Consider the following 21,464-nt stretch of genomic DNA (forward strand, 5'->3'; position numbering starts at 1 on the left):
AAATAAAATCTTAAAAAAAAAATAAGTGAAGAAACTACCCAGGGCAGTTAACCATAGGAAAAGGTGGAAACGGTGCAGAGAGCGGACAGGCAAGGGAAGAAGACTTTCGAGCACTTCCTTTTGTATACTTTTGGATTTTTGTTCTTTATGGTATCACCAATATATTATTTTGGGTAAACTTCAGAATGATTTTGTCAGGTTTCTCTCAAATATTTCATAATAAAACTTTAAAAAATATTGTTTATGATTACATACACAGTAGCCCCCTTATCCGTGGTTCCTCTTTCTGCGGTTTCGGTCACCCACGTTCAGTTCTGTCTGGAAGTAGATGATTCTCCCCTGACTTGCTGTCAGAGGTGAATGGTAGCCTACAGGTACATCAGAATGCCTACATCATTCACCTCACGTCACCTCACCATCTAGTCATTTATCCTCTTGCAGCATCGTGAGAAGGGTGAATACAGAGATTTTGAGAGAGAAACCACATTCACATAACTTTTATTACAGCATATTGTTATAATTATTCTAGTTTATTATTGGTTATTGTTGTTAATTTCCTACGGGGCCTAATTTATAAGTTAAACTTTATCATAGGCACGTATGTGTTGGAAAAAACACAATACGTATTTGGTTCAGCTCTATCTGTAGTTTAAGATCCTCAGGCATCCTCTGGGGATCTTAAAATGCATCCCCCCCTAGTAAGGGGGGAGGGGAGCCACTGTATTTCAGTCAATAAAGCTGGGGTGTTGTTTTCTCTTTTAGTGAACAGGAATCATTTTCTGGTCCTGCCTGTCTGACAGTTCTCTTCAGGAAGAGAGACTTAGGGAACTTAGGTGGGAAGGGAGGATCTCTGCCTCCGGATTGCATATCCCTGGATGGGTCAGACTGAATGTCCCCCTCTGACAGATTGTAAGGTCTACAAATGAAAGAATTTTTTTTAAATCTCTTTTGTCACCAGAGTATCCCCAGTGCTCACAACAATGCCTGGCATGTAGGAGGTGCATGGTAGGGCGGACTAACTCATTCTACAAATCCTTATTGGGTACATACTACATGCCCAGCCCTGTTTTAGACACGGGAGGTACATCAGTGGGGAAAGCAAAGATCCCTGCCTTTGTGCAGCTTTCTTTTCTATCCTGCCTATTCCTTAAATTTATTGCAGTGGATGGTTCCTTCCATCGAGTTGCCTGACTGAAGAATTCCCAGAAACCTGGGAGTCGATTCCCTTGTCTCCTTCATCCCCAACATCTAATTAACCATCAGGACCTCCTAAACATCTTCAGAATCTATCTGCCTTCTTCATCCAAATTGCCCCTTCCCAGGCCACTGTCATCTCTCAAATTACTCTTGACATTTTGAACTGGGTAATCCTCTGTTATGGGGCTGTCCCACATGCTGTAGGAGGTTTGGCAACATCGCTGGCTATGACTCACCAGATCCCAGTAGCAATCCATCCCTTCCCCCACCCCCAGTTGTGACAACCAAAAATGTCTCTAGATACTGCTGAGTGTCCCCTAGGGAGAACCATATGGTTGAGTGCCACTGCTCTAGGTAACGTTGTTGGAGGGCATGACCCACATCTGTCTGCCCTGCTTGGCTGGGTCAGTGAAGGTTTCACAAAGGAGGCGTAAAAATGGGATCTTACAGGATGAACAGGTGTTCGCCAATACACAAGGAGATGGGAGCGTTTGATGGGTCAAGAGGACAGCACATGGAAACTCTTAGAAGTATGGCAAGGCCTGGCACATTTCCGAGGCTATGGGCTGTTCCTGATGGCTGGAATGCCTGTAGCAGGAGGACAAGCTGGTCCTAGAAAGGGGGGACTGCAAGTCTGGGAAGGCTTGTGTATCACACACAATTGACTTTATCTTAGAGGCTAGCCGTTCTCCTGCGTTATGTCACAAGACACGGGTGTGTTGTAATCACTTCCGAGGTGAGGTGTCTCGAGTCATAAATGAGGTTTTGAGGTCTATGAATGACTCACCTAAAATAAAGCAATTAGAGTGAAACAAGGGGAAGTTACGCCACTAGTACCCTCTTGCTCATTTTGAACTTTGCTGTGCTTTGTGTCATGGGAGGGGCAGGGGTGTGTCATTTACAGCCTGGGCTCCCCCTGGGCTCTGCATGCTGAGGAAGTGTGTCTCCCGTGAGCTCTGTGGGCCCCTGTGTGTCATGTCAGAAAAGAGATTGGGAGTTGCTGCCAGCCACCTGGGAAGAATCAACCATTTTGAAAATGAGCGAGTGGCAACATTAAGTTTGCATTCTAGAACAAGCCTTGTGGCTGCAAGGTAGAATGGGTGTTGCGGGACATTCCTGGGGATAAAGACACTGTTAAGGGACTGATGCTAGGTTTGGGTGCGCCATGATGGGAGTCTGCATTAGGCAGAGGCCGAAGGGATGGGGAGGGGAAGGCGTGGCCCTTGAGAGCTGTGATGGGGATTACGTGCAACAGGATTTTCTGGGCTTTGGTGTGGCTGATTAGGGACAGGGGCAGTAGACCAGGATCGGGGAGGGAAGTTCAAGGTAATGTTATAGGCAGGTTATCATTGGGAGTTTGTGGGGTGTCAGGGTGGTGGTCTTCGGGGGAGCACAGGGATTTGGGAATCATCAGTGCAGGGCAATGAGGGAAGCAGGGACTGTGGGTGAGATCGGTCAGGGACTAGTCTAGAATAAGAAAGAAGAATATCAGTGTCAGCACAGAACGGTACAGCTGGACTTGAGAGTAGAACAGGTTGAGAGGGAGGGGTCTGGGAACTGGGATGCCAGTTAGGGGAGAGTGGGAGAACAGAGTTGGAGGGAGGCTTGGTATGTATATTTGTGTGAACCAATGGGTCTGCTGAGGCTGGATTGTGTTTGAGGCCGTAGCACTCTCTCAAATTCACATGGGTTCATATCCTTTTCAGGTGGCAGACCTTAGTTGGTGGACTTTTGCTTCATGTGTCATGGAAGCTGGGCTGGGCCGAGATCAACAGCAGCTCAAGGTAGAACAACCTTTTCTTGCTTGATTCATGATTCATACCCTGGCTTCTTTTCACATTATTTAATTTCTTTTTCTTCTTTTTTTTTTTTAATTTATTTTTTATTTTTATTTTTTATAAACATATATTTTTATCCCCAGGGGTACAGGTCTGTGAATCGCCAGGTTTACACACTTCACAGCACTCACCCCAGCACATACCCTTCCCAATGTCCATGACCCCACCCCCCTCTCGAAACCCCCCTCCCCCCAGCAACCCTCAGTTTGTTTTGTGAGACTACGAGTCACTTATGGTTTGTCTCCCTCCCAATCCCATCTTGTTTCATTTATTCTTCTCCTACCCCCTTAACCCCCCATGTTGCATCTCCACTTCCTCATATCAGGGAGAACATATGATAGTTGTCTTTCTCCGATTGACTTACTTCGCTAAGCATGATACCCTCTAGTTCCATCCATGTCGTCGCAAATGGCAAGATTTCATTTCTTTTGATGGCTGCATAGTATTCCATTGTGTATATATACCACATCTTCTTTATCCATTCATCTGTTGATGGACATCTAGGTTCCTTCCATAGTTAGGCTATTGTAGACATTGCTGCTATAAACATTCGGGTGCATGTGCCCCTTCGGATCACTACGTTTGTATCTTTAGGGTAAATACCCAGTAGTGCAATTGCTGGGTCATAGGGTAGCTCTATTTTCAACATTTTGAGGAACCTCCATGCTGTTTTCCAGAGTGGTTGCACCAGCTTGCATTCCCACCAACAGTGTAGGAGGGTTCCCCTTTCTCCACATCCTCACCAGCATCTGTCATTTCCTGACTTGTTAATTTTAGCCATTCTGACTGGTGTGAGGTGATATCTCATTGTGGTTTTGATTTGTATTTCCCTGATGCTGAGTGATATGGAGCACTTTTTCATGTGTCTGTTGGCCATCTGGATGTCTTCTTTGTAGAAATATCTGTTCATGTCTTCTGCCCATTTCTTGATTGGATTATTTGTTCTTTGGGTGTTGAGTTTGCTAAGTTCTTTTTTTTTTTTTTTTGAGTTTGCTAAGTTCTTTATAGATTTTGGACACTAGCCCTTTATCTGATATGTTGTTTGCAAATATCTTCTCCCATTCTGTCAGTTGTCTTTTGGTTTTGTTAACTGTTTCCTTTGCTGTGCAAAAGCTTTTGATCTTGATGAAATCCCAATAGTTCATTTTTGCCCTTGCTTCCCTTGCCTTTGGCGATGTTCCTAGGAAGATGTTGCTGCAGTTGAGGTCGAAGAGGTTGCTGCCTGTGTTCTCCTCAAGGATTTTGATGGATTCCTTTCTCACATTGAGGTCCTTCATCCATTTTGAGTCTATTTTCGTGTGTGGTGTAAGGAAATGGTCCAGTTTCATTTTTCTGCATGTGGCTGTCCAATTTTCCCAACACCATTTGTTGAAGAGGCTGTCTTTTTCCATTGGACATTCTTTCCTGCTTTGTCGAAGATTAGTTGACCATAGAGTTGAGGGTCTATTTCTGGGCTCTCTATTCTGTTCCATTAATCTATGTGTCTGTTTTTGTGCCAGTACCATGCTGTCTTGATGATGACAGCTTTGTAATAGAGCTTGAAGTCCGGAATTGTGATGCCACCAACTTTGGCTTTTTTTTCAATATTCCTTTGGCTATTCAAGGTCTTTTCTGGTTCCATATAAATTTTAGGATTATTTGTTCCATTTCTTTGAAAAAAATGGATGGTACTTTGATAGGAATTGCATTAAATGTGTAGATTGCTTTAGGTAGCATAGACATTTTCACAATATTTATTCTTCCAATCCAGGTGCATGGAACATTTTTCCATTTCTTTGTGTCTTCCTCAATTTCTTTCATGAGTACTTTATAGTTTTCTGAGTATAGATTCTTAGCCTCTTTGGTTAGGTTTATTCCTAGGTATCTTATAGTTTTGGGTGCAATTGTAAATGGGATTGACTCCTTAATTTCTCTTTCTTCTCATTGTAGAGAAATGTGTAGAGAAATGCAACTGATTTCTGTACATTGATTTTATATCCTGACACTTTACTGAATTCCTGTACAAGTTCTGGCTGTTTTGGAGTGGAGTCTTTTGGGTTTTCCACATATAGTATCATATCATCTGCGAAGAGGGATAGTTTGACTTCTTCTTTGCCGATATTGATGCCTTTAATTTCCTTTTGTTGTCTGATTGCTGAGGCTAGGACTTCTAGTACTATGTTGAATAGCAGTGGTGATAATGGACATCCCTGCCGTGTTCCTGACCTTAGCAGAAAAGCTTTCAGTTTTTCTCCATTGAGAACGATATTTGCGGTGGGTTTTTCATAGATGGCTTTGATAATATTGAGGTATGTGCCCTCTATCCCTGCGCTTTGAAGAGTTTTGATCAGGAAGGGATGCTGTACTTTGTCAAATGCTTTTTCAGCATCTATTGAGAGTATCATATGGTTCTTGTTCTTTCTTTTATTAATGTGTTGTATCACATTGATTGATTTGCAGATGTTGAACCAACCTTGCAGCCCTGGAATAAATCCCACTTGGTCGTGGTGAATAATCCTTTTAATGTACTGTTGAATCCTATTGGCTAGTATTTTGGTGAGAATTTTTGCATCTGTGTTCATCAAGGATATTGGTCTGTAGTTCTTTTTTTTTTTTTTTAAAGATTTTATTTATTTATTTGACAGACAGCGATCACAGGTAGGCAGAGAGGCAGGCAGAGAGAGGAAGGGAAGCAGGCTCCCCGCCGAGCAGAGAGCCCAATGCGGGGCTCGATCCCAGGACCCTGGGATCATGACCTGAGCTGAAGACAGAGGCTTTAACCCACTGAGCCACCCAGGCACCCCTGTAGTTCTCTTTTTTGATGGGATCCTTTTCTGGTTTGGGGATCAAGGTGATGCTGGCCTCATAAAATGAGTTTGGAAGTTTTCCTTCCATTTCTATTTTTTGGAACAGTTTCAGGAGAGTAGGAATTAGTTCTTCTTTAAATGTTTGGTAGAATTCCCCCAGGAAGCCATCTGGCCCTGGGCTTTTATTTGTTTGGAGAATTTTTTTTTTAAAAGATTTTATTTATTTATTTGACAGAGAGAGATCTCAAGTAGATGGAGAGGCAGGCAGAGAGAGAGAGAGGGAAGCAGGATCTCTGCTGAGCAGAGAACCCGATGCGGGACTCGATCCCAGGACCCTGAGATCATGACCTGAGCCGAAGGCAGCAGCCTAACCCACTGAGCCACCCAGGCGCCCTTGTTTGGAGATTTTTGATGACTGTTTCAATCTCCTTACTGGTTATGGGTCTGTTCAGGTTTTCTGTTTCTTCCTGGTTCAGTTGTGGTAGTTTATATGTCTCTAGGAATGCATCCATTTCTTCCAGATTGTCGAATTTGTTGGCGTAGAGTTGCTCATAGTATGTTCTTATAATTGTCTGTATATCTTTGGTGTTAGTTGTGATCTCTCCTCTTTCATTCATGATTTTATTTATTTGGGTCCTTTCTCTTTTCTTTTTGATAAGTCTGGCCAGGGGTTTATCAATCTTATTAATTCTTTCAAAGAACCAGCTCCTAGTTTCGTTGATTTGTTCTATTGTTTTTTTGGTTTCTATTTCATTGATTTCTGCTCTGATCTTTATGATTTCTCTTCTCCTGCTGGGTTTAGGGTTTCTTTCTTGTTCTTTCTCCAGCTCCTTTAGGTGTAGCATTAGGTTGTGTACTTGAGACCTTTCTTGTTTCTTGAGAAAGGCTTGTACTGCTATATATTTTCCTCTCAGGACTGCCTTTGTTGTGTCCCACAGATTTTGAACCGTTGTGTTTTCATTATCACTTATTTCCATGAATTTTTTCAATTCTTCTTTAATTTCCTGGTTGACCCATTCATTCTTTACAAGGATGCTGTTTAGTCTCCATGTATTTGGGTTCTTTCCAAATTTCCTCTTGTGATTGAGTTCTAGCTTCAGAGCATTGTGGTCTGAAAATATGCAGGGAATGATCCCAATCTTTTGATACCGGTTGAGACCTGATTTAGGACTGAGGATGTGATCTATTCTGGAGAATGTTCGATGTGCACTAGAGAAGAATGTGTATTCTGTTGCTTTGGGATGAAATGTTCTGAATATATCTGTGATGTCCATCTGGTCCAGTGTGTCATTTAAGGCCTTGATTTCCTTGTCGATCTTTTGCTTGGATGATCTGTCCATTTCAGTGAGGGGAGTGTTAAAGTCCCCTACTGTTATTGTATTATTGTTGATGTGTTTCTTTGATTTTGTTATTAATTGGTTTATATAGTTGGCTGCTCCCACATTAGGGGCATAGATATTTAAAATTGTTAGATCTTCTTGTTGGACAGATCCTTTGAGTATGATATAGTGTCCTTCCTCATCTCTTATTATAGTCTTTGGCTTAAAATCTATTTGATCTGATATAAGGATTGCCACCCCTGCTTTCTTCTGATGTTCATTAGCATGGTAAATTGTTTTCTACCCCCTCACTTTAAATCTGGAGATGTCTTCGGGCCTTAAATGAGTTTCTTGTAGGCAACATATAGATGGGTTTTGTTTTTTTATCCATTCTGATACCCTATGTCTTTTGATTGGGGCATTTAGCCCATTAACATTCAGGGTAAGTATTGAGAGATATGAATTTAGTGCCATTGTATTGCCTGTAAGGTGACTGTTATTGTATATTGTCTCTGTTCCTTTCTGATCTACTACTTTTAGGCTCTCTCTTTGCTTAGAGGACCCCTTTCAATATTTCCTGTAGAGCTGGTTGGGTGTTTGCAAATTCTTTCAGTTTTTGTTTGTCCTGGAAGCTTTTTATCTCTTCTTCTATTTTCAATGATAGCCTAGCTGGATATAGTATTCTTGGCTGCATGTTTTTCTCATTTAGTGCTCTGAATATATCATGCCAGCTCTTTCTGGCCTGCCAGGTCTCTGTGGATAAGTCTGCTGCCAGTCTAATATTTTTACCATTGTATGTTACAGACTTCTTTTCCCGGGCTGCTTTCAGGATTTTCTCTTTGTCACTAAGACTTGTAAATTTTACTATTAGGTGACAGGGTGTGGACCTATTCTTGTTGATTTTGAGGGGGGTTTCTCTGCACCTCCTGGGTTTTGATGCTTGTTCCCTTTGCCATATTAGGGAAATTCTCTCCAATATACCTTCTGCTCCCCTCTCTCTTTCTTCTTCTTCTGGAATCCCAATTATTCTAATGTTGTTTCGTCTTCTGGTGTCACTTATCTCTCGAATTCTCCCCTCATGGTCCAGTAGCTGTTTGTCCCTCTTTTGCTCAGCTTCTTTATTCTCTGTCATTTGGTCTTATATATCGCTAATTCTTTCTTCTGCCTCATTTATCCTAGCGGTGAGAGCCTCCATCTTTTATTGCACCTCGTTAATAGCTTTTTTGATTTCAACTTGGTTAGATTTTAGTTCTTTTATTTCTCCAGAAAGGGCTTTTATATCTCCTGAGAGGGTTTCTGTAATATCTTCCATGCCTTTTTCGAGCCTGGCTAGAACCTTGAGAATCGTCATTCTGAACTCTATATCTGACATATTACCAATGTCTGTATTGATTAGGTCCTTAGCCTTCGGTACTGCCTCTTGTTCCTTTTTTTGTGGTGAATTTTTCCGCCTTGTCATTTTGTCCAGATAAGAGTATATGAAGGAGCAAGGAAAATACTAAAAGGGTGGCAAAGACCCCAGGAAAATATGCTTTAACCAAATCAGAAGAGACCCCAAACGTGGGGGGGAGAAAGGGGATAAAAAGTGGTTCAGAAAAAAAAAAGAAAAAAAAAGTTAAAAAAAGAAAATGAACAAAGAAAAAATTTAAAAAAGAAAAAATATATATATTAGATAAACTAGTTAAAAAATGTTAAAAAAGAAAAGGGTAAAAGTTAAGAAAAAATTTAGCAGAAGAAGAAGAAAAATTAAATTAACTGCAAGACTAAAGAATCATAGGGTGAAAGTCATGAGTTCCGTGCTTTGCTTTCTCCTCCTCTGGAATTCCGCTGCTCTCCTTGGTATTGAACCTGCACTCCTTGGTAGGTGAACTTGGTCCTGGCTGGATTTCTTGTTGATCTTCTGGGGGAGGGGCCTGTTGTAGTGATTCTCAAGTGTCTCTGCCCCAGGTGGATTGCACCGCCCTTACCAGGGGCCAGGCTGACTAATCAGCTCGGGTTTGCTTTTGGGAGCTTTTGTTCCCTGAGCGCTTTCCGTAGAGTTCCGGAGGACGGGAATGAAGATGGAGGCCTCCTAGTCTCTGGCCCGGAGGAGCCGAGAGCCCCGGGCCCCACTCCTCAGTGCACCCTTAGAGAACAGCACCCAGTTACTCCCGTCTCCCTGGCCTCCGGCTGTGCTCTGAGCTCACCGAGCCTGCGACTGGTTCAATGTAACCCCGAGCTGAGAGCTCACTCCTCGGCTCTGTCTCTGTAGCCGGCTTCCTTGTTCTAATACCTGCAAGCTCTGCAACACTCAGACACCCCTGATCCTTCTGTGACCCTGCGGGACCTGAGGCCACGCTGACCCCATGTGGGCTTCACCCTGATTTAGCCTCTGGAGCGATGTCCCTCAGCGGAACAGACTTTTAAAAGTCCTGATTTTGTGCTCCGTTGCTCTGCCGCTTGCCGGGAGCCGGCCCCTCCCCGCTCAGTCTATCTTCCCGTCGTTTTGGATTCACTTCTCTGCCAGTCCTGCCTTTCAGAAAGTGGTTGATTTTCTGTTTCTAGAATTGCTGTTCTTCTTCTCTTCGATCTCCCGTTGGATTTGTGGGTGTTTGCAATCTTTAGATAAGCTATCTAGCTGATCTCCCGCTACCTGAAGTAGTCTCAGCCTGCTACTTCTCCGCCATCTTGACTCCTCCTATTTAATTTCTTCTGGTGTTACACTGGGAAACAGGGATGTTTATTTGAGCTACTTGATCTCTTAGTTCCCATCTAACCTTGAGATTTTAGTGCTTTTATAATCCCATAGAACTCAATGAGTATTTTCCTGGTCAGTTACTTAAATAATACTAAAATTAATCAAGAGACACACTTTATAACACTGTATTAATTGGGCTTTGTTGTAGATCATGAGAGCAAGGAAATAAGCTTCTAAATCAACTTAAATTTTTTTTGGTAAATTTTTAATTTTGAAATTATTTACTACTTTACAGAACAATTAGAAATACTACAGGGGCCTGGGTGGCTCAGTGGGTTAAGCCTCTGCCTTCGCTCAGGTCATGATCTCAGGGTCCTGGGATCGAGCCCCACATCAGGCTCTCTGCTCAGCAGGGAGCCTGCTTCCCCCTCTCTCTCTGCCTGCCTCTCTGCCTGCTTGTGATCTCTCTTTCTCTGTCAAATAAATAAATAAAATCTTAAAAAAAAAAGAAATGCCACAAAGAATGTCCGTATCCTTTACTCATGTCTCTCAATTATTATTTTACCTCACCTCTTCCACCATTTGCTCTTGAGAGAAATATGTATATATATATATTTTTTTCCTGAACTATATGAGAGTAAATGGCAGATTCAAGAGTAAAATGCCTCTTTTCTTCTGAATTCTTTAGTGTGTATTTTATTTTTTTTAAAAAAGATTTGTTTATTTGAGAGAGAGTGCACATGAGCACACAAGGGGGAGGGGCAGAGGGAGAGGGAGATGGAGAATCCCAAGCAGACTCCATGCTGAGTGCAAAGCCCAATGCGGGGCTTGATCTCACCACACCGAGATCACCACCTGAGCCAAAACCAGGAGTCAGTTACCCAACCAACTCCACCCCCCACCAGGCGCCCCTTTCGTGTGTATTTTCCAAGAGCAAGGACGTTTTCTTATATGACTACAGCTTAGTAATCAAAATGAGGAAATTAATATCGATGCCATACTAGTATCTCATCTCCAGACCAAATTCATATTTTTCCAGTTTTCTCAATAATGTCCTTTATTATGTCCCTCCCCTTGCTATTCTGATCTAGGGTCCTTTTCACATCACACATTTAATTAGTTGTTGTGAATCTATTAAGACAACTTGTTGAATAGATTTAAAAGAAATCTCAAAGACCATGGCATCATTTTTCAGCCAAAATTAAAATTTGAATTGGCTATGCATTCGTGCCTCACCTAGATAAATTCTCAGAATTCTTTCAGAGCATTACGCCTCCCCTGAAATGATGCACAAAATGAAAAGCAAATAAAGTCAAGGTTTATATGGATAAGGCAAACAGCCCTACTGAGTGATCAGGTCAGTCACCTTCACTGGAATAACATCCTCACCTTCACAAAATAAAGATACTTTTGGGATTTTATATGTGATATTAAGCAGAGAGCTTACTTTATACTCCATTGTTATGGTAAATGGTTCAGTGGGAACTGGGTCTTCATTTAAACAAACAGTACCCTGATTTCACAAGGCCTGTGATTGTTCTAAAATTTAGTTAAATAATGAAGCATCCTGATTCCAGATGGTTCCATTTATTCCTTCACAGAGGCAAGAGACTGGACTAGTATGAAGGAACTATCACATTGGGGACTGGGGTCCACTGGTGCTCATCAACATGGGTCCTCTACTCTGTTTACAGTATTCCTGATAATTTTCTTAGCAATTTATGATGTGAATTATTTACTTCATAAAATAGTCTTTAATTTTTTTTAAAGATTTTATTTATTTGACAGAGAGAGAAAGATCACAAGTAGGCAGAGAGGCAGGCAGAGAGAGGGGGAAGCAGGCTCCCTGCTGAGCAGAGAGCCCAATGCGGGGCTTGATCCAGGACCCTGAGATCATGATCTGAGCCGAAGGCAGAGGCTTTAACCCACTGAGCCACCCAGATGCCCCTAAAATAGTACTTTAAACATTACTTTAATACAAATGTAGTGATCTAAGGGGGCACATGCACCCCCATGTTTATAGCAGCAAAGTCCACAATAGCCAAACTATGGAAAGAATCCAGATATCCTTAAAGAGATGAATGGATAAAGAAGATGTGGAATATATATTCAATGAAATACCACTGAGCCATCAAAAAAAAAAAAAATGAAATCTTGCCATTTGCCATGACATGGATGGAACTAGAGGGTATTATGCTAAGTGAAGTAAGTCAATCAGAGAAAGACAATTGTCATATGATCTCCCTGATATGTGGAATTTAAGAAACAAAACAGAGGATCATAGGGGAAGGGAGGGAAAAAATAAAACAAGATGAAATCACAGAGGGAAACAAGCCATAAGAGACTCTTAATCATAGGAAACAAACTGAGGGTTGCTGGAGGGGAAGGAGCTGGGAGACGGGTAACTGGGAGAGGACATTAAGGAGGGCACATGATGTAATGAGCACTGGGTGTTATATAAGACTGATGAATTGCTGAACTCTGCCTCTGAAATTAATAATAGTCTCTCTAAAACAACAACAGCAACAAACCCCTAATACATTACTTTAGCCATGTTTTCTTAAAATTTGTTATTGGTTCATACTTAAAAAAAACTTCTGTGGAGGGCACCTGGGTGGCTCAGTGGGTTAAGCTTCTGCCTTCTGCTCAGGTCATGGTCTCAGCCCACAAACCTGAGCTAGGTTTGTGTTTGCCCTGGTTGCTGTTTCCTACTGGGCTCAGCTTTCTGATTGTATTCATAGAGAACTGAAAACCAGCTTTGCTGTGTGACTGTGCAGTTGGGTGGGGATAGCAGAGGTTGGACTCTATTAAAGATGAAAACAGCAGCAGGCAGACAGCTTGGAGACCCTGAGATCATTGTGGAGTGGGGAATGTACCAGTGGGGCTGGTGGGTGCTCCCCCAAATCGGTATTTAATAACATATGCCATGAGAGCTTGTTTAGCCTCCTTATAGCCTGGAGCATGGCAGACTCCCAGATTCCCTCTTAAAACAAGTCACAGAAACTGGCACCACATTTCCTACTTGGCAGAGATGCCACATTTGCTGTGTTGGTCAGTCCCTGGCCACATCATATATTGACTCCATTGAGTGGCCCGATGGGATACATCTTCTCCAGTTTTACTCAGCAACCAGTTATTACAAAGTGTTGGACGATGCCCTGAGGAGTTCTGTCTTGGGGAAGATAGCCCTGGTTTTTAGGCATTAGCCTGTCCTTTTATGGTAGCTACTGTCACTGCCAAACCATTGTAGAACGTCCAAGTGATTTTTCTAGCAGCTGTTGAAGTCCTGTGCTTTAGGCTGTTTGTTTCCAAAATGTGATCCAGAACACTGTGACCGGACATCTGGCAGTGAAACCACGGCATTCTTTACTAGATTCTGGAATCATTGCTTCTAGAATCAGGTATGATTTCATTGGAGACTTTACACACCATCCTCTGGTTCCTTAATTACCAGTCTACATGTTTAAATAGAAACATTTGGAAAGTACTTTCTAATGTTCTTACTACTTTTTGTTCACTATACCTAAGACAGCAAATTTTTAACTCCCAAGTTTCCAAGTATGAGATGTTCTAAGTTAATAATTCTATGTCACTATACCTTTGTGACCAGAGGTTTCTTTTTTTTTTAATTTTTAAAGTGTTTTTAAAAAAGATTTATTTATTTGAGAGAGTGTGTGGACAAGAGAGAGTGAGAGAGAGAGAGTAAGCACAAGCAAAGGGAAGAGGTAGAGAGGGAGGGAGAAGCAGGCCATCCAGGTGTCCCTGACCAGAGGTTTATAACAGATGAAGAAGAAAGCCTCGCTCCTTCATTTTCCATTGAGAATCTTTGCTGGAGATCCATAAAAAAAATTTTTTTTTTAATAAAACCTCCAAATTAGGGACGCCTGGGTGGCTCAGTTGGCTAAGCGGCTGCCTTCAGCTCAAGTCATGATCCCAAGGTCCTGGGATCGAGCCCCACATCCGGCTCCCTGCTTGGCAGGGAGCCTGCTTCTCCCTCCCTCTCTGTCTGCTGCTCTCCCTGCTTGTGCTCACTTGCTCTTTCTCTCTGACAAATAAATACATTTTTTTAAAAATAAAAAAAAAAATTGAAAAAAAACCCCCAAAACCTCCAAATTAACTTGGCTCTGTCCCTAAAGAAATTAACAGTTATGAACCACTTAGGATATAGTTCTTTTTATGATTATTTGTTTTTATTTTTATTTTTTAAAATTTTTTAAAAATTTAAAATTTTTGATTATTTGTTTTTCAGTGAGATAGCTTGCCTTCATCAAGGTAAGCTATCTTGGTTGCCTTGTGGTTGGAATTTCTGGTGGCTGGAATTTCTCAAGTATGTTTTAATGTGTTCTCATTTCATTTTGAGGGACTTTTATAGTTTTATGAACAGTTGCCTTTGCTCTCCGAGGAAAGTTAACACTCAAATTTTTGTATTTTTGATATTTTTCCCCTGTTGTCTAGGGAATGCTTTAGATATATATGTAGGAATTACTTTTGGGGAATCACAAAACCAGCTTTCAAAGGGTTCTCAGGAAATGTGGAGAACTACTGAAGGGACATAATATTGAATAAAATCTGATTGGTGTTTGTGTGGTGATTATGGTAGTTCTCAAGAAGAGTCCACGAGGTTAGGGATGATAGAATGACAGGATTTTTTTTTTTTTTTCAGCTTTATTGAGGTATAGTTGTCAAATAAAATTGTACGATGTTTAAAGCATACATTATGGTAATATGGTACAGGTGGGATTTGGCCTGAGGGCCATAGTTCGAGGACTCCTGTTCTGCATTATGCTTTGTGAAAAACAGTACCATCGTGGAGTTCCTGAGTTCAAGTAATGTTAGGGCTGAACTTTGTCAAGAGAGTTGACCCTCTGTGAGTCAGAGAAAGAATAAGAATGAAGGAGGAAAGGTCTAAGAATAGTAGGAAAGAGGAAGAATAGTGAATAAGATTCTTGGATGACCATATTCACCAATAATGGACCCAAAAAATGACATCTAGGCATCTGCTGTAAGTAGGGAGTTAATATATGTAGAAGTCAAAAGAAGAAGAAGAGGAAGAAGAGGAGGAGGAGGGTGAGGAAAAAAGAAGAGGGGGAGTAGAATATATGCAGAAGTCCTTGTAAACTATGAAGCAAATATTGACTAGAGTTGTGAGGTATTAAGGTTTAAGGCAATTCATGAACCCTGTGGCTACCTGGGTGGCTTGGTATTTTTATGTTTGGAAACTGTCTTTAGTTCCACTAGATGTCAGCATAATGCAGAGAATTTTCAAGAACTTGGCTCAAGGAGCCCTTCAGTTATCCATGAACAAATAAACTTCTGAGTGTTTTGAGGGAGCAGATGTTCCTTCCATAATGCATGCTCTATTTGAAAAACAAGTGATTTAATTTAATTAGCCTTCATCTCGGTAACAGCAGTTTTATAATTCATGGCAACAGACTATTGTTAGCTTCTTGTAAAATGCTTTATTTATCAGGGTTCTTAGGGACAAGAGAGTGTGCACAAGCAAAAAAAAAAAAAAAAAAAAACCAAAAAAAAAAAAACAAGCCCAAGACTCAAACAAGATGCGATACTTATGCTTACAAATCATGTAAGAAAAACTATGTTGTCACCACAATTTTCAAACCAGACCCCATGGCAAATAGTCCTTTCCCCCTAGGAGTTGCTCAGAGATACCTCCCTACGTGCACAGATATACACGCTCACTGGCTCAGCAGTGGTCCCCGTACCACAGAGACCTGGGATTCTTCCAGCACCACCTCAGGATTTAATTCCATCTTGCCTCCTTTTTTGGCACATAGGATAAGGAAAGAATAAGCCAGCATGGGAGGCCCAGATGATGCCACCTTTTAAATTGTAGATGGAGAAAATGTGCCTGGTTCGTTCCTAATGTGCAGGTATTTGACTGTTGTAGAATCTTAGAGTTGTAGTGGGAGATTATATATGTCATATATCAATAAATATATAAATATATATGTAAATATGCTAAGTACACACTATATATAGATATATATTTATATAAATATAAATATAAAAAATATATATAATCTTACCTTTAGCTGCTATAACAAAAATACCGAAGATTGGGTGGCTTAAACAGCAAACATTGATTTTTCACAGTTCTAGATGCTGGGAGGTCCGAGATCAGGTTGCCGGCATGGTTAGGTTCTGGTGAGGACCTCTTGTCTGTCTTGTTGTATTCTTCACAGTGGAGAGGACGAGGGAGGAAGGAAGGGAGAAAGAGAAAAAAAGCAAGGTCTGTCTCTTAAAGGGCACTAATCCTATCATTAGGGTTCCATCTTCATGACCTTATTACCTCCCAGAAGCCCCACCTGTAAATACATCACGCTGGGGTTAGGATGTCAACCTCTGAATTTGGGGGCAGGGGTACACAAGCATGTAGCCCATAGCAGAGGGTAGAGCCAGGGGAAGTTCTCTGGAAGATAATTTTGTAACCAGTCCTGCACCTGGGTGCATGGATCTTTGAACAGCAATTCCACTTCAGGAAATTTATCCTGATACTGCAAAAAGATAAATATGAAAAGGGAGTGTTTTCAAGGATAACTGTTACAGCATTAGAATAGTAAAAAGAAGATTAACTTTTATCTCCAGCAATGGCCTATCATTCAATTAGTGATATTACTCAATTAGTGATGATTTTTTGGAAAGATGTTAGGCAGATGATGGAACAACTCGTATAGTAGGATCCCATCTTCACTGCAGTGTTCATATATGTGCATATGGGCACTGTTTGGAGGGAGACCTAGTGAGGTAGTAACATTGGTTATCTTTGAGTAGTGGGATGGTCATTGTAATGTTTCTCTTGATTATCTGTATTTTGAAAATTTTCTAGCATGGATAGGTATGACTTTTTTTTTGTAAAGATTTTATTTATTTATTTGACAGAGAGAGACAGCAAGAGAGGAAACACAAGCAGGGGGAGTGGTAGAAGGAGAAGCAGGCTTCCCGCTGAGTAGAGAGCCCAATGCAGGCTCGATCCCAGAACCCTGGGATCATGACCTGAGCCGAAGGCAGACGCTTAATGACTGAGCCACCCAGGCGCCCCGGTACGACTTTTTAATAAGAAAACAAGATAAATTATTATAGAAACAAAATGACTGCCTCCATGCCAAGTTTCGGAGTTCACGTCTTTTGAAGAAAACATATTTGTTTTTCATTGCAGTTAGTTTTCCGTTGTCCCAGTTTGAGATTACAACTGATTATTAGAAGTGTTTGCTGTTTATTGTTAGAAGTCCCCATTAGGGCCGTTTCAAAGAGGCAAATGGCAGGATATAGGTATTTTTCACTTTCATCCCTGCCCTTAAAAACCTAGTAGCTGTAAGCACCAGCAGTCCTGTTCAGAGCAAAGTCTTTGAAGGACTTCACAAAAACATGGGAAGAAATGCGAGTTAGGGTCATGTCTGGAGTTTCCTGGTTTGTTTTGCGGCTGTTGTTTTTTGCCTTGTACCCATCTAGAGAAAGGAGGGAAAATCTTTTTTTTTTAAAGTTACAAAGTAATATATGATGATTCCTTCAGCAAATATTTGAATGTCTAGCATATATATCAGATATTGTTCTTGGTAGGGGGGTAGGTGCCCAATGAACAAAACAGACAAAAATCCTTGCCCTCATAGTGCTTACCTTCTTGTTGAGATAGATGGACGAGGAACAAAGGAAAATAGAAGTATATGATATGTCAGGCCAGGCGGGGGAATCGGCATGGATGTGTGTGCCTCAGTGTGTTCTAGTGGGCGGGAGTGGGGGTTGTTCTTTGGCTCACGGATAAGAGGACTTGTGAGCATAGATCTGAGTATGTGAGAGAGTGAGCCATGCAGGAGCCTGGAGGGAGAGGGTTTCCGGTCAGGAGGCAATAGTCATGAGGTGCTTGGCACACTTGACAACCAACAACGAGGCCAGAATGCAGCTTTATATTCCTTGTAAATGAAAAGGTCATTGTGGGTAACTTTACCTTTAACTGTTGTATGGAGTACACATAGTTTTAAAGCTTTTGATAAGTGTAGCCAAGTAGTGTGTATGTGTATATGTGTCACTTTTCATATGTTAATTAGCTATTTGTATTTCTTATGTGTAACACACACACACACACACACTCACTCACACACATCCAAATACCCGGTTTTGTTCACTATTTTTCTTTTGTGATTTTTTTTTTTTATTGAATTGTGAACACTCATTATACATTAAGAATATGAAATTCCAGGGGCGCCTGGGTGGCTCAGTGGGTTAAAGCCTCTGCCTTCAGCTCAGGTCATGATCCCAGGTCCTGGGATCGAGCCCCGCATCAGGCTCTCTGCTCAGTAGGGAGCCTGCTTCCCTTCCTCTCTCTCTGGCTGCCTCTCTGCTCTCTGCCTACCTGTGATCTGTGTCTGTCAAATAAATAAATAAAATATTTAAAAAAAAAAAAGAATATGAAATTCCAGCCTGTTTTATATGCTGTCAGGAGTTTTTCCTAGGTCATTCATCATCTCTTGGTTTTCTTTACGGTGTTTTCTGACCAGTGCATTTTATGCAGGTGGATCTGTCAATCTTCCCTAGTGGTTTCTGTCTTTGGGGTTATGTGTAGAAAGACCCAGAACATTTATTGAGTGTCGTTGTGCCATGCACTGCTCAGGACTTGTGCACCCTTCCTCTGCCCCCCGTCTAGTGACCTAGTAAGCCCGAGATACATCCAGCCCTAGAGGACCTCACCTAGAAGAAAGGGCACAGCCCAGGGAAATGTGTGAAGTTTGTCCCTCCCTTAGAACTCTTGGCTAATATTAGCTAACTGCAGGAACATTCCTTGACAGTGAAGAGAGCTGATTATAATTCCCAAAGATTTGGGTAACCATGTGCATGTTATAAGGTTATACTCTTCAGTGCCCAGAACCAGGTATGATTTCTATCCTTACTGCTTTATTTCCCTGGAAAATAGTCCTCCATTTTAGCAGCATTAACTAGGATTTTAAAATTATAGTTTAATTTTGTCCTGAAGAAATATTAAAAAAAAAATATTTCAAGGGGCCCCTGGGTGGTTCAGTCAGTTGAGTGACCAACTCTTCATTTCGGCTCAGGTCATGATCTCAGGGTCCTGGGATCCTGCCCCACATTGGGCTCCACTGGGAGTCTGCTTGGGATTCTTTTCTCCCTCTGCCCCTTCCCCTACTTGTGCTTGCACTCACGCTCTCTCTCTGTCAAATAAGTCTTTAAAAAAGAAATATTTCAAGAGATGGCAAAAGCACAGAAAAGCACCACCCTTGTAGTCCTTGTTCCCACCTTGTTTCCGCACAACCTGGAAAAGCATGGAAAACTCAGTTGTCTTGCCCTTTATTTGCCCCAAGTAACTGTTGAAAGGTCTGACCTGTCCATCTTAGAGTAGCACAGTAGTGGGTAGTCATGGAGAACCCTGTAAGCCAGAGAGCCCAGGTCTGATTTCTGAAGCAGCAAGTGCAAACAGTTCTTCAAGTGATGTTCACCTGTCAGTGGCCTAGACTCCTTGCGGCAGGTTCTCTCTGGGAGGGAGGCAATGTGCACATCTTTGACTGCCAGTCTGTCTGGTTCTCCTGCTGGTGTGTAAATTAAGTGAGATCAGTGTTGCAAAGAATTTGGGAATGAAGAGTTAGGAAAGAACAAACTTGTGACAAAGCCTAACCGAAACCTTAGGAGACTTTTATTGCTGTGAGTAACGGACCAAGGGGGGAATGTTGGGTCCCTTCTGCTTCTCTGCCCCACCCCTTGCACCCACTTTAACTCTGAGTTTTACCTCAAATGTCACTTATTAGAGAAAGTATTCCCTGTCCTCACTGACACTGAATCAGGTGCCCTTATGGAGCAGCTTAGTCCTTTAGTTTCCTTAAAACCTTCATCCGTGTAATATTTGACATTAATTTATAGGAGCAAAACATGCATGGCTCCCACCTTTGTGAAACTTGCAGTTTATTTGAGAGGTGAGAGACACGTTAATATTGTATATGTTTTATATTATCTGACTCTGATCATTAATGGGTTAATTGAAAGATAAGTCAAGAAAGCATTTTTGGATGAAACAATCTATTTTGACTTAAGATGTATAAATGTTCATTCATTTGCTAATCTCATGGGAAGGCTTTTGCTCGGTGTATGGGATTGTCTGCTGGGTTCCCTTGAGTGTTTTCTTGTATAAACTGCACTTAATGTATACCCTGTGATTTTCAGTGGAATGAGAACTTTGATACTTTGGAACAATGTGAATGCAGAATTCTTCTCGATTTTTAATTCTTTTTCTCCCACCACCCCATCCTTTCACACTGGTTCTGCCCGTGTCTGTTTTGGTAGCACCGTCCCCAGTGATTTGTATTCATTCTTCTCTACAGCAGCTATGCTTTTTTGTTGGTGTGCGGAGGAGGGAGGCAGCTGTCTCTGAAGAGAGCTCATGGGGGCCAAGACGGGGTCAGGCAACCAGCTGCTTCTGCAGGTCTCCAAATTTCCGCCATTAGTGTGCGTTGCTTTGGCTCTGTCCACCTCGGAGGTGGGCCCCGAGTGAGAGGACTGTGGAGAACATAAGCCCCGGTGCCTGGGTCACGTGCCATGCTTCCATCCAAATGCTCACACAGCTGCTCTGTAACATTTCCCAGAAGTCTCTTTGGTCCAACTAGATCTGTGTTTATTTTTTATAGTTAAAGTCATTTCTTTCTTTTTAATATTTTATTTATTTATTTGTGAGAGAGAAAGAGAGAGCACAAGCAGGGGGAGCGGCAGGCAGAGGGAGAAGCCCCCCACCGAGCAAAGAGCCTGATGTGGGACTTGATTGGTCCACTTGATGTGGGACCTGAAGTGGAGGCAGACTCTTAACTGACTGAACCACCGATGGGTCCCAGTTAAAGTCATTTCTTTGTTTTTAGGATAGAGGGTTAAAATATAAGGTGTCTACTAGCTGTGTTTTCTTTTTCACATTCATGGTCACTCAGATGCCCGGATGTCTCTTGGAGCATATGACTGGGGAGGCATTTTCTTTGTTTAAGAGGGAACAGAGCACCGCCTGGGGCCTCACTGAGCTCAGGTCCCAGAGTACCGGGCCTGCTGCTGGGCACCCCACTGTGTCACACACTGCCTCCCTCCCCACCTCCCCCGTGCTCCCTGCGGTGTGTACTGTGGGCTGCCTTCTGGTGCACTGCAGGCCGGGGGCCTGGAACCTGTCTCCCTTGACCCTTGGGATCTTAATATCTAATGGGAAAGCCATTTCCTAGAAGAACAGCAATTGATTTGATGTTCTGCTTGACACATGAGGATGGAGAATGGCATCTTCCTTTCTCTGTTCCCCTTTTGGGTGCAAGTGCAGACTTCTCTTATTGCAGCAGGACCGGGAAGAACAGAGAATATTCCTCAGGAATTAGCTGCTCAGTCTGCAAAATCATGCTGTGTTGGCAGCTTATTTATTTATAGGTCAGTGTCTCCCGTGAGATTATGAGCTCCTTGAGGGCAGAGAATGAAACGGTGGCTTAAAGCTAGGGCTTTAGAGTCAGATGACCTGAATTCAAATTCTGTCTTTGCCATTACCAGCTCTTCTGACCACAGGCACGTTATTTAAATTCTTTATGCCTCAGTGTTCTCATTTGCACAAGGGGGATAATAATAACATTTTCTTCCTAAGGTGGTTGTGCAGATTTTATTTATTTAT

At 41.9% G+C, this 21,464-nt stretch overlaps 1 protein-coding gene across 4 annotated transcripts in view; it reads left to right on the forward strand.

Moving 5' to 3' along the window:
• Window positions 1-21,464, forward strand: part of TMEM241 (transmembrane protein 241) — a 115,864-nt gene that overhangs the window by 8,328 nt on the left and 86,072 nt on the right. For 3 of the 4 annotated variants that reach the window (XR_007121804.1, XM_047696648.1, XM_047696650.1), the window contains exon 3: window positions 2,904-2,981. The exons of the other annotated variant lie outside the window; for it this stretch is intronic. Coding sequence is in view for 2 of the 3 variants with exons in the window: in XM_047696648.1 (XP_047552604.1) it covers window positions 2,904-2,981 (78 nt within the window). In the remaining variant the exon portion in view is untranslated. The remainder of the gene's footprint in view (window positions 1-2,903; window positions 2,982-21,464) is intronic. 4 annotated transcript variants of the gene reach the window in all.

This window comes from Lutra lutra, chromosome 12 (assembly GCF_902655055.1).
Source record: "Lutra lutra chromosome 12, mLutLut1.2, whole genome shotgun sequence".
In the NCBI taxonomy this organism is placed as follows: Eukaryota; Metazoa; Chordata; class Mammalia; order Carnivora; family Mustelidae; genus Lutra; species Lutra lutra.